The sequence below is a fragment of the Pagrus major genome, chromosome 1 (assembly GCF_040436345.1).
Source record: "Pagrus major chromosome 1, Pma_NU_1.0".
Taxonomy (NCBI): Eukaryota; Metazoa; Chordata; class Actinopteri; order Spariformes; family Sparidae; genus Pagrus; species Pagrus major.
The window spans coordinates 27,179,171-27,191,753 of record NC_133215.1 but is presented as its reverse complement, the minus strand read 5'-3'; the positions used below and the strand labels follow the sequence as shown (position 1 = coordinate 27,191,753).

General features: G+C 40.7%; 2 protein-coding genes across 2 annotated transcripts; one reads left to right on the top strand and one right to left on the bottom strand.

The window, feature by feature from the left end:
* Positions 1 to 11: 11 nt before the first annotated feature.
* Positions 12 to 3,106, top strand: dpcd (deleted in primary ciliary dyskinesia homolog (mouse)). The gene is made up of 6 exons (XM_073472912.1): positions 12 to 103; positions 689 to 769; positions 857 to 981; positions 1,100 to 1,233; positions 1,400 to 1,502; positions 2,006 to 3,106. The coding sequence occupies exons 1-6, from the start codon at positions 40 to 42 to the stop codon at positions 2,108 to 2,110; spliced, it is 612 nt and encodes a 203-aa protein (XP_073329013.1). The 5' UTR covers positions 12 to 39; the 3' UTR covers positions 2,111 to 3,106.
* A 1,101-nt stretch (positions 3,107 to 4,207) lies between these two features.
* fgf8b (fibroblast growth factor 8b) lies at positions 4,208 to 8,004 on the bottom strand. The gene is made up of 5 exons (XM_073469177.1): positions 7,946 to 8,004; positions 7,815 to 7,851; positions 7,016 to 7,196; positions 5,354 to 5,460; positions 4,208 to 5,072 (listed from the first exon to the last, which is right to left on the bottom strand). The coding sequence occupies exons 1-5, from the start codon at positions 8,002 to 8,004 to the stop codon at positions 4,776 to 4,778; spliced, it is 681 nt and encodes a 226-aa protein (XP_073325278.1). The 3' UTR covers positions 4,208 to 4,775.
* Between the last annotated feature and the right edge of the window lie 4,579 nt (positions 8,005 to 12,583).

Here is a 12,583-nt window from a genome sequence, read left to right as displayed (position 1 = left end):
GAGTCCGGAAGTGGCCGAGTGAGCAACATCTTTAGAAACATGGCAGTGCAGAGCTGGATTGATACCCTAAAATCATCCAAGAAAACAGCTTTAATACACGATGGTGAGTAACTAACCAAGGAGGAGAACATATTTTCAAATGTAAAGATTTGCCCGTGTCAGCTCGCCGGATTCAGTGTCGTTTTGCCAAACGTTGGTTATTTTCATTATGTTAAATCAGACTGTTAGCTAGCTAGCTTTCCAGCTAATATTACTGTTAACTGAGCAGCAAGCAGGTGGCACAACCGGTGCAGCATATTACACGCGTTGTTTTAACGTTGTTTAATAAGTAGACAGTAAAATAAATTCAGTAAAAGAGGTAATTAACAACCCGTTGCCAATGTAGCACAATTTCCAATGTGTCTAATATCAGAGGTACAATCTTTACAGAAGCATCACAGCTAATTAGCAAGTCTGTTAGCATCTCTGCTTACCTTACAGTGATCTGTGAAACAGTTCACTTTATCCACCCATTCTGTTTCTATTTACTGCAATTACATCTGTTTAATTTGAACACAAGTTATTTAAACACCGTAGTTTCTGGAGTGAAATAAATGTTTAGTATATTGCTTACTATCCTCAGAGTGATCACATGTAATGCTGTTTTTTTTAGTTTGTATGAAAAAATCTTAACAATGTCCACTTCCAGGAAAAAGGAAGATCCACTACCTCTTCACAGATGGAAAAGAAATGTCAGAAGAGTATGACTTGAAAACAGATGAGCTCATTGGTAAGCAACAGGTGGTGAGCTGCACACAGCAGCATTCTGAATTTCAATGACGATTATGTATCTTTATAAAACCTTTGTACTTTACAGCCCGAAAGTGGCGACATAAAAGCACACTTGGAGCTCATGGCACATGGCAGGTGGAGGTTGGGGAGCCACTTGCAGGCCCTGTCACTTCTTCGGATTCGGAGGTGATCAAGGAGAACTGCTCCAACGTGGGTATTCCTCTTTGTTATCTATGACTTTGACTTGTACCACCTCATTTCTTTGCTTCAGTTCACTTTGATTCCTTCATTTCTGTTAAATGCATTTGAATGATTTGTGTTTCCACAGCCTGTGTTCATGCGTAAGGACACAAAGACCAGCTTTCAGTGGAGAATACGCAACCTTCCCTACCCCAAAGATGTCTTCAGTGTTTCAGTGGAGCCATCTGAGCGATGCATCATCATAAAAACCTCAAACAAAAAGTAAAATTGCATGAGAGCACTGTTTTGTTTTTGTTTTTCATTCCCGCTGTTTTGTACACTTGTTGCATGTAATCCTCGTGTCCACCCTATAGATGGCACTGTTTACAATACATTAGTCTATACAGTGGTGTGAAAGACCTATGACATCCTCTCCATGTCTTCTCAGGTATTATAAGAAGTTCAGTGTTGTTGATTTAGATCGCAGTCAGCTCCCATTGGACGGCTCCGCCCTCAGCTTCACTCACGCCAACAACACTTTAATTGTCAGCGTAAGTCCTACACATCTGTGTTAAGTAAATGAATCAATACCTTTAATATTATATTACCTAATACTTTAAATATACAGCTGTATGCATCAAAGGTTGATTCTTAGATATGTGTTTATCATCTCAGCGGAATAATTACAAGCATATCTGAAAAACACTTCTTTTTTGTCTTTCTTTTTTTACAAATCCAAAGAAAATATCCCAGGAAATTGCCTCAAACAATGTTTGTGTCCATAATAGTTTAATTATGTTAATTAATGCGAATCACAAGGATGAGATGAGGATGTTTTTTTCCTTTAGATTTTGTACTCTTTTGTAGTTTTTCCTCTGTGCACCTGTCACTCCTGAGTTTCTTGACATCACATTTTTTATGCCTACAATAATTCCTCTTTTCGTGATATTTGTCGTCTATTTTACACTCTTTCAACATGATAATACTGAAGGATTTGCAGGAAGAAATTTGAGGAGAATTTTGAAGAAATGGCATTTTCTTCTCTCCTGTCCAGTACAAGAAACCCATGGAGATCTTAACCCTGGAACAGGAGCTACTGAAGGAGCTGAAGAAACTGAAGGGGACCGGTGACGGGGACGTCGACTGCAAAACTCAGTGAATTCTGACTGTGGGAGTGAGAGAATCATTCTGCGTTGCATTTCGAGCAGAGCCTCGGTGCGTCTTTTCCAGTCACATCTGAGCTTTCTTGCATTTTTCTTCAGTGGATCCCTTCATTGAGAAGACCTTTGCACAGTGCCTTGTTAATGGTTTAATGCTTCTACTTGTGTTTACTAATTGGGCTCCATTTATTAGAGTTGCTATTGCTGTAATTTGTCCTGACATTTATATTTGATACAGACATATTCAGTCAAATATATTGTTTTGCAGTCTCACAACCAGATTTATTTACTTACTACGTTTTCCCAAATTATTTCTTTCATGGAAAAATTATTTAACAATTCACATAAAGATCTTTGTTGGGAAATTTAAACTTGTATCACAACAGTGTCTATTTTTGCAAACCTACTAGGGAGACGTTTTGATGGGGGTCACATAACCTACCACCCTTCCTTTCATTGATGTCCTTGTAAAACACTCAAAACACACAATGCCTCATCCCTGTTCGTTCCGGGGTCACTGTTACGAGCACATCCCATTTGTGTTAACTGAATACCCTCATGTTCCTTGCATGTAGTGGGCCACCCTGAAAGCCATTACTGAAACTCTGGTCAGCGAGCAGGCTAGTGTTACTGTTTCCCTTTGCAACAGAGGGTCGCTCTGAGCCTGTGGTCTCCAGATAGAACTCCATTGACGCGAGTAAGAAATAGGTGCAAATGTTGGAGGGATTTATTCCAAATGGATTTGATTTTATTGTTTAACTAAGACGGTATTTCATGCTTTTGGATTTTTGAAGTCAATGTACTGTATATGTGATATCTACAGAAGAAAAAGAATTGTATAGCTCCATGCTTCCAGATGGGATATTTGTCTACTTTTTCACCAAGTTCAATTAAATAAAAACACTGTCCAACCAGAAATACTTAGACAGTGGATAAAAAAAGAACAGTGCTGTTTAAAAGAGACAATGACATTTAAATATAGATCGTTTCAACCATATGATTCCTTGCATTTTTTAACCACTTGTCCAAACCCAGAGAGCAAGTGCAAAAAGCAGAGACAAAACCACAAGTCTCTCTCACTATTGTGCTTTGTCTTCTTCCAGATGGAAAGAATAGGAATACAAGAAAACTTTTTGAACCCAGCCGGCCGGGTTGTTTTGCAAATTCCTGTGAGGGACTTGATGTTTTTTTTTTTTTTTTTTAAAGAAAGGCTTTTGACAAAAATGCATTCATACATACTTGATTAGGTGGTGTCTAGTTTTTGAAGAAGTCTTAATGCGACTTAAATGTATAATGTAAGAAGTTCATGATGCCTTAAACAACAAGCATCCATTCTGAGGTCTTAATTTTCCTTATTTATTTTAATGCTTTACAGTCTTCAGAGATCAAGCTGCTGTCAAAACAAATTCCTGCTGCAGCAAACACCAACTAACAAATTGGACATCCAGCTCATGCACTGTGAGAGCAGCCGAGTCCCCTCTGTTCAGGGTCTTCTTCCTCCCCTGTCGTTTGGCCTCTGATGGTCATGCTCAACTGCCTCTGGGAAGAGGGTTTCTTTTCTGCCTCCCTTTCATTCCCGAATGCCTCTTCCCAGCCATTCCCCCTCTTTCAGCCGATGCCACATTTTGCCACACAGGCCCTGATGCTTTTTCTGCAACCCCTCTCCCTCCCAGCCCCTTACCCCTCCCTGTGTGACTGGCTTCTTTTTGATAACTGACCCCTCCTCGTGTTATTATTCGAACCCACTATTGTATAACATGCCCTTTTATATGAGGTTTCACAAAGGGCCCATTTGATCAGAGGGTTACGGTGTGCGATCGTGAGAAATGCAACTACATGGTGGTAACCTTTGTTTGGGCCAAAATGGTGGGCTGACCTCATCGCTTTTAATGCATAGCTCGGGCCATTCAGGCCCAAGTCTCACTTGCTGAGCACATTGAATTCAGTAGCCTGTCACAGATATTGCCCCTCAGTTATCTGGGTCTCCAGCTTGACGAAGAAGAAAAAAAAAAAACAACAGTTTTTGGGGGCAACCAACAATGTATGCTGGCTTTCAATCCCAAAACAACCACACAAGAGAAAAGCCAAGCAGCCTGTGAACGGATTCTTTAGTGGTTTTAATATACACTCTACAATAAATATTTCCATCATTTGACGTCATTTACATTTTTACAGTAAAAATATATTCATATATGTAGAAAAAAACAGGTTAAAAATCCTCCGTAATGGCCTCCTAAAGGCAAGATAGCATGTCAACTGAGACTCAAATGCTGTAACCACAAGAAAATCCACAGATAGCTGCCGTGTCTAGCTTCATTGTACTCACTTCTCTTTTAAACATTCTTTGTTGCTGAGCTGATTAACTTCTAACCAAAGGTTTTCACTCATGACAATACTGTTGAACTCTTCTGCGCTTTAATTCCCCCTGATTTAATAAGTAAAAATCTGTCCTAAAGTCTGTCTGAATTGGAAATAACTAGCAGATTAGATAGTCAATGTTTACATACAATCCAGTACAAAGAATTACATAAGTCCACAAAATGAGGCAAAAAGTGTATGGGCACTTGACTGTAAAAGTTAATTTCTCTGGGAGCACTTCATTTCTTTTGTAGTGGTTCTCCTGTGGCTGGTCCGTCCACAGTTCTCCCTCAGTGGTTTCAGTCCTCAGCGGCCCCCTGAGCGCTGGTGATGGGAATGTTTAGTCCGCTTGCTCACAGGGTGCACGGGGACGGCGAGAGGAAGGACATCAAACGGTCTCCTCTCGCTCAGCAAGTGCCCCCTGGGTAGGCGCTTCATGAAGTGGGCCTCCCTCTGGTGCTGCTTGGTCTTGGAGGCCTTCCTCGGGCGGCCCTTGCGTGTGAAAGCCATGTACCAGCCCTCGTACTTGGCGTTCTGGAGTGCAGTGTAGTTGTTTTCCAGAACAATCTCAGTGAAGATGCAGTCTTTGCCTCGTCCTTTCCGCTGGGGAAAGAAAAAAAAGGAGGGAGAAGCTGAGGTATTTTGGACAATTTCCAGGAAGTGGAAAGAGGATCGTCTTTATTTTCCAGACAATCAAATACCCTTTGAAACCTTAAGAGGTCTGCTCAGACAAATCTGAAAATCAAATTTGTTCTGGCTTCGAATGTGTCTCAACAATGTGTCGCCATAAGCTGCAAATCTGTAAAAACATTTCCAAGAGACAAACAAACTTCAAGATGTTGCTTTGGTCATATGCAGCCACAAAACTATGAATTCCAGATTACCTTGCCGATCAGCTTCCCCCTCTTGTTCATACATATGTAGTATCCTGTCTTCACCCCTTTAATACGGATACGACTTCCAAAAGAGTCTGTCTCCACCTCCAGTTTAGCTGCACAGACAAAACAGAGCACAGATAATGAGATGACAGGGTGCAGGCATGCAGATTATGATGTTAGTGAATGAGACAAATGCCCTCAGCATGTCTTTCCTCAGAATGTATTAGTGGACGCTGTAATAAATTGGAATTAGATCATGAAACGGCATTAAATTGTTTTGAAACGGCCGGTGAACCAGAACCATGGAGGTAACATATAGATCCCCTCTTAACCCTTTTATGATCCAGTAGCCGCCTTTAACAATGGCATGCAAGCCTTCCAAAAGAGCACCAAATGATAGTGATTTTGCATGCCGTGATTGTTGTCGAATGTCTGTAAACGCTGTGCTGTGATGCAGTTCAGACTGGGGATAAAGGAGAGTGAGAATACTGCGGTCAGGGACACAGCCACAAGCACAGAGCAGCGGTCAGATTTGGGCCGGTTACAAGAGTGACACCCACTTAGGACGCGTAGCCAATGTGTGCATGACTGACTCTCCCTCTGTGCGAATGTGTGTGTGTGTGTGTAGGCCGAGAAATGTAAAAGACAAAAGAGCACACAGGAGAGGCAAGGAGAGGAAAAGGTATAAAGTGAAGATGCTGACTTCACCGCGCCTTATAAATTGAGTCATACATTGAGTTGTAATGCAATGAAAATTCCTCATAAAATGGGCCTCCAGAAAGGCAGGCAGCAGGCAGCAGGCACTGAGGAGTGGATGGACGGTGGTGGCTGTGGTGGAAAGATGGCTAGACACACCAAAATCCTTTGGTGACAGGAATTCTGCTCCCTTTAAGTTAAAGACAGTTTTTCCCTGCTCGAAGCAAAGAAACGAAGTCTCTCTCTGCAGTCCATCATAACAGGTGTCAAGGACTTTCTAGACAACCAGCGCATGAGAGAAATAAATCATCTTCATAAGGCCATAAAAGACGGCCATATTGATGCCACTAACGATGTTTACAATTGCTGCTACTGTTTCTCCTGGCTCGAGCATTTTCCTTCAGCCTGCCAAAAACGACACCATTTACACTGCTTTTCAACACCGCCCCATGCACCATTGAATTTAAACAATTCCCGCGAACATGTTTCCTATTTTATTGTGTTCATGAGGTCTGAACGCATTGAAATGTAAGAGACGACGGCCTTTAGCTGTCATCGCTTTTGATTCATCTGGTCTTAAAAGGCTTCAAGTAAAGTTTCTTCATCATTTCAGAGACGATAAAAAAGTGTCCTCTCTGAACGGATTAGCACATGTGCGTCTGTCTTTAGCTATTTATTTTATGACTATCTTGAAGTGTGTAACTCACCGAGCCACTTCGGGGGAGTTTTTAGCTAGGCTATTAGCAAAATGTTTAAAAGGGTACAAATTAGATGACGTGTTCTCGCGATATTTTGCATATTTCTCTCATAAATGGACCTAACTGCGCATGTCTGCCGGTCACTGTCACGGTAAGCGGTTACATGAACTCTGAATTATGTTTATAATAATTATAAATTGCGTTGTAAGCTCTTTAAATCATTGCTAACTCTAATTCCTCTCTGCTAGTCCCGTCCTCCGTTTATTTCACTCACCGTGCACCGCTCCGTCGTCCCCGTTGGCGTTGACCCTCTTGTTGGCCAGGACCTGGACGTGTTTCCCGCTGGTTCGGCTGTACAGCTGGTAGGTTCGTGTCAACCTGCGGCTCATCCGGTCCGACAGCCGGCTCTGCTCGGTGACATGGTGCTTGAAATTAGGAGGAGACTGCACAGTGTTCTGTCGGACAATAGGAAACACATGTCGTGAAAAATATGAAATTACTTTTTAATGTCGCAGATTTTTTTTATTTTTATTTTTATTTTTTTACTTAGCAACTCTGGAAAGCTTGAAAAATGTTAACTGTGAGGAGACTGAAGCTTGCCAGTCAAACAGCCAAGGCCCGGGCCCACAGTTCATTATGTCATTCATCACGTTTAAATAGCTCATCCTGCCTTTTCTTCGCTCATTTATTTCTACATGTACAGTATCTTTTTGGAGATGCTTTCATGGACCCTCGGGGATGACATTTCCCTCTAGTTTGTTTTTACCACCGATGATCTTTCACCCCTTCTTGACTTCTTTTTTTCTCATTTCAGCCGTTCTCCATCCACATGTGTTTTAACCATCACTTTTTAGGCCGGAGCTTACCTCTTTTCAAGATGTTTGAATTGTTGCCAATTGCCATAGCGCTCATAATAAAATGTTTTCATTGTTATTGCAGCCTATTGCAGATGTACAGACGCTGAACTATACGCCGCTGAGCACGGCGCCTGCATACCTGTTAACTTTAACTCACTTAATTACAGGACTTTACGCAACATTAATGCTTTTTATTGAAGTGAAAATGTGAGTTACCTGTGCGTAAAAGCAAAGCGCCGTGAACTGGATTAACCTGCGGGGGGGAAGAAAATATAAATTAAAACGTCCAACCTGTTGCTCGAATTCAACGAGCTCCAAATATATAATCTTGACACCTCTTTACTTACAGATAACCTAACCTCGATGTTCTCAGCCTCATCTTGTAATAGTTCAAATATTGCTTCATGAATACTCCACTGGTTCGGTGCTGGAAGCTCTCGGAAATAAAGTTCCTCCTGATGGGGATTTCAGCTCGGTTTTATCCTCGTCTTGTTGCACATAGAAGGCGATAGCCGTGAGAGTTAAGAGATCCAAAAGTGTCAGTCTCATGCGGGTAGAGGATCCACTTTACTGTAAGAAGTCCAGAAGTTTGAATGCGCCGCGGTGCAAATCCAAACTGAAAGTCGGGAGAAAGTGTTGCTGTCACCGAGCGACCTCCATCAAATCCTCCTCGTGTCAATCACTCTCTCAAGTGAAGAAGGTCTTGATTGAGGTTTCGAGTCGCATTAAATCCTGTGACGGATTATTTTTAGTTTTACGCACGGATCTTTACGCACCAGCGCTCAGATGCGCCCTGTGAATTTCCTGAAAATGAGAGATTGAATTTAAAAAAAAAAAAAAAAAAAAAATCTGAATGAATCCCACGAGCAGCAACGCGGCTTCACTTGTCTTGTGCGCAGTCACAGCGCTGATGCCACAGCCGTCCCTCTGTTAGATGCACAGATAGTAAAACTCCAACGTCAACCATCCTCCCACACGTGTATTTCTTGTGGTCGCCTCCAGTCCGCATACAGCATCTGTCTCCCTCTACATTTAAATACTTTAACTTGCGGGAAAGTCAATATCCTCGACGAGAGCAGGCGGAGCGTTCAAGCTGGAGCCAATTTGAAACTGAATACTTATTAAAACACTTTGCCTGCACCTCTTTGCTTACAGGTCCTCAAACGCAGCATTCATTAACAAGTTTGAGTGCGTGTAATTAAACTGCCTAAAAGATGAAGGATTGAAAATATGAAGTCTATCATGAAGAGAGGAGCTTATTTGTGCGTTAACATGCACGTTAGACCCACACACAAAATATCGGATATCAGCATGTCTTTTATGTTCATTGTTTTTAACTAAGCATTTGTTCACATGTCAGGATATTTCTGTATCTTCATCCCTGTAAAATCACAGTGGTTTTCTATAAGCACAAATGTCCACATGGAAAAATTCCCTGGCATGTACTTAAGAAAATCTACAGTTACATTAACTTATTCCCTGGCTGCAGGTTAGAGGTTGTTTGGTGGTCCCTCTGGACAGACCTTGATGTACTTTTTCATCCTACATATGTAAGTAATATGTATTCCATGTGAACACATGACACAGAATGGTTTTCACATAACATCTAAAGCCTTCACCTTGGATACAAATGCTCTCTCTCGCTCACAATCATTCCTCCATAACTTTTTCACAATCCCGGTTTGATATTCAAGAGTGTGTCCCCGGCCCTGGTCCGCTACTTTCACAGCATGCTTTCATGCACTACATCATGCAATTACATTGTAATTATTCTTTGTGACAACAAAGTGGCAGGGTTTTCTTCAAGGGGACGTGAGCGTTACACGTTAGCCTGATGGGGAAGAAAGGGGGCGGGAGGGAGGAAACTTTAGACTTGATCAGTTGGGTAGATGCCTTGTTCAGTCCAACACAACCAGAAAATGGCTGTGAATAAAGATTTTGAAGTAGCTTTTTAATCTCTGAATCAAGTATATTTTTGAATAATAACCAATCTCACAGCTAATAAGTGAGGTGAAGTATTGCATTTGATATATTGTTCGTATAAATTTAATCCAGATTATTTCTACCCCAAAGATGTGACATTTTACTCCACCTGTGTTAAAGTGTTACATTTCTCTCTTGACTTTGAGATACAACAACTGTCTTTCTATTTGGTTTTGAGTGGCGTAAGAAATTCACACCAGATTTTAAATGTTAATTTAACTCCAGTGCTTTAAATAAATAAGGGGAGATTGATGGGATTATGAAACAAATGTTACATTCACCCCATCTCTCCACTGTTCCTGTGTGTGCAGATGACATAAACATTAAGAGTGCAATTCACAAGTTTTGGAAAACTATGACTAAACGTAACGGCACATAAACATCAGGCAGCTCCTATGATAAATCACTTTTGTATCCTCAAGATACCACGAGTGAAACAAATTTTATGCGACATCAGTTTCTACACATACGCTTTAAATCAGGACAGAAGTGCTAATCTACGGTATCGGTTTACTGACTTCAAGCCTCAAATCGGATTATCGTCCTAATGAGCCGAAACCGACTCTTGGACATCGACTCTTACCTGTGAGTGCTGTGTGTGTGAACGTTATGGGAAACTTTGGCACCCTTCACACACAACAGCTGTACAAGACTATAATATATATATATATAATTATGGGAGTTTGGTCAATGTCTTAGCTGTAAATCAGTCATTTCAGCCAATGCGGGGGATTTAGAGGGTGAAAATGGACCTGCCTTATTAGTTCCAGCGGGACGCTGCAACCAGTGATTTTGCCACCTGGAACAATTCAGCTTTGTTCTTTCATATTTTGACCCCTTATGAAGCAGTAGACGCACATCCAAATATGAAATCCACATGCATGATAATTAGAGAGTTTTATGAAGACCACACAATGATGCATCAAAAGTGCACGTTTGACCAGGTGAACCTGCAGAGATCAGTCCTGTCACGAGTCATTGAAAGAAAATTTGATTAAGAAGAGGAAACCTGGAGTCCTCTACATGTTGGGTTTATTTTAAACCCACTCTAACTCACTCTTAAGTTAAATACACACATTATTCTAGGGCAGAAACATTTCTTTTTATTTAAGTTCCACTGCATACTGTAGCTCATGTCGAATTCAAATTGGATGAATGAATTTCATGCGATATCACAGACTACAGTAGGTAATCAGTGATTTGATGTAATTAATATTCATTTCTGTTATACCTTTTTAAGAACGTTAATGTCATCAGTCGGAAACTTCTGCTCTCTGAACCTCCCTTCAGTCTTTCTGTGTTTCATTCAAAATATGCAGATTAACGAAACAATTTTAAGATTTTCATGTGTCGACATCCCCTCTCCAAACAGGCAGCTGAGTCTCATATGCTGGAAAAATCAGCACTACTTCATTGCAAGATGGCTTTTGTTCTCTGTAAGATACTTGCCAGCTTGCTTCCTTGTTTACTCTTGTCATGGCCTTGGGTTAGCCAAGACCAGACAATGACACAAGTCCTGTGTCCTGATTGCTAGGAAAGCTGTCTATTTCCCACATTCTCAGTGATAGCTGACAATAACAGCCGGTGGGAAGAATTCAAATACATGGAAAAAAATACTTAAGATGTTATTGCGATGGCTGTCAAATATGTATGATGATGAAAAAAATATATAGGTCATACATTAGGCTTTTTCATGTAGTGTATATGAGCATGCTGCCTGATAAAACTACAAGATCAGTGTTTCGTTTTTCTCATTTAATTGTTATACATCATAGTCAATCGTATGAAGTGAGTGAAGAGCTTGTTTATTGTTTATTTGTTATAAAGTTATTATTCGTTTTGTTGTAAAAAAAAAAAAATCACTTGTACCGATACAGAAAATCCAAATGTTCTTCAAGAAATAGTTTGACATTTTGGAAAATTTGCCTATTTGCTCTCTTGCTGAGAGTTAGATGAGAAGATTGATCCCACTCTCATACTTGTACTCTTGATATAAGTCTACACTTGCTGCCCAGCAACGTCACAGTGACTCCAGGAACTCACTGCACCCAGCCAAGAAATAGTCCCACACATAATCCCCAGTAAAACCACAATATGTTGTTCTCACACCTTGGTTTTGTATGGACTAAAGAAACAAGATGCAATGTGTTAATTAGTGAGTAGTATAGGTGCTAGTAGGCCTAATTGTTTGTGAATGTGTCCCTTTGTTTCCCAGCCCAATTGTCAGAATAAAATGTTGGTATAGAACATTTATGCAAACCGTGGCTACGTTAAATTAGTCAGTTTCATACGGATCATATCTACATTTTTACAAAACGTGTCATATCGCGCTGAGATTACATGTATATAAGCTGACTTTCATGTCAGGAGGAGAAGGGGACGGTGGTTGTGTAAAAGCAAGGCAAGACGGCTGCCAAGCGTAAGAACACTGTTTGAGACTGCGTTGCAACATTTGTAAGCATGAAACCACTGGATATTTTTAACCAGAAGTCAGGACATTTTTCAGCCACGTTTGTGGAGACGTCAGGACAATCTCCAGCCATGCTTGTGCCTGCAGAACTGTGATAGAAGCCATTAAATTATCTTTTCTTAACCCTGACCAGGTGTTTTTTGTGCCTAAACCTAACCAGATCGTAGACACAGCATTGTCACAATTGGGGGTCAACCGATGTGTTTATTAGTAAACAAGGAGACCGATAACCGATAATTAAAACCGATAGACATTTGCAGTAAAAATAAAAATGTTAGTGTCAAAGTACAATTTTGAGGTACTCCGGTATTTCCATTTTCTGCTACTTAAAACTTCCACTCCACAAGATTTATTTGATTACTTAAGTTATTTTTTTAGTTACTTTGCAGATTTGGATTATTCAGTGCTAATGAACTGTTACTTGTGACGTGTAACCAATCAGATAGTGTTGTGGGCGGGGCATTGAGAGAGTGACTACAGACAGAGAACAAATGCTGCTGCATCAGAGCCAAAGTAGCGCATTTGAAATAAA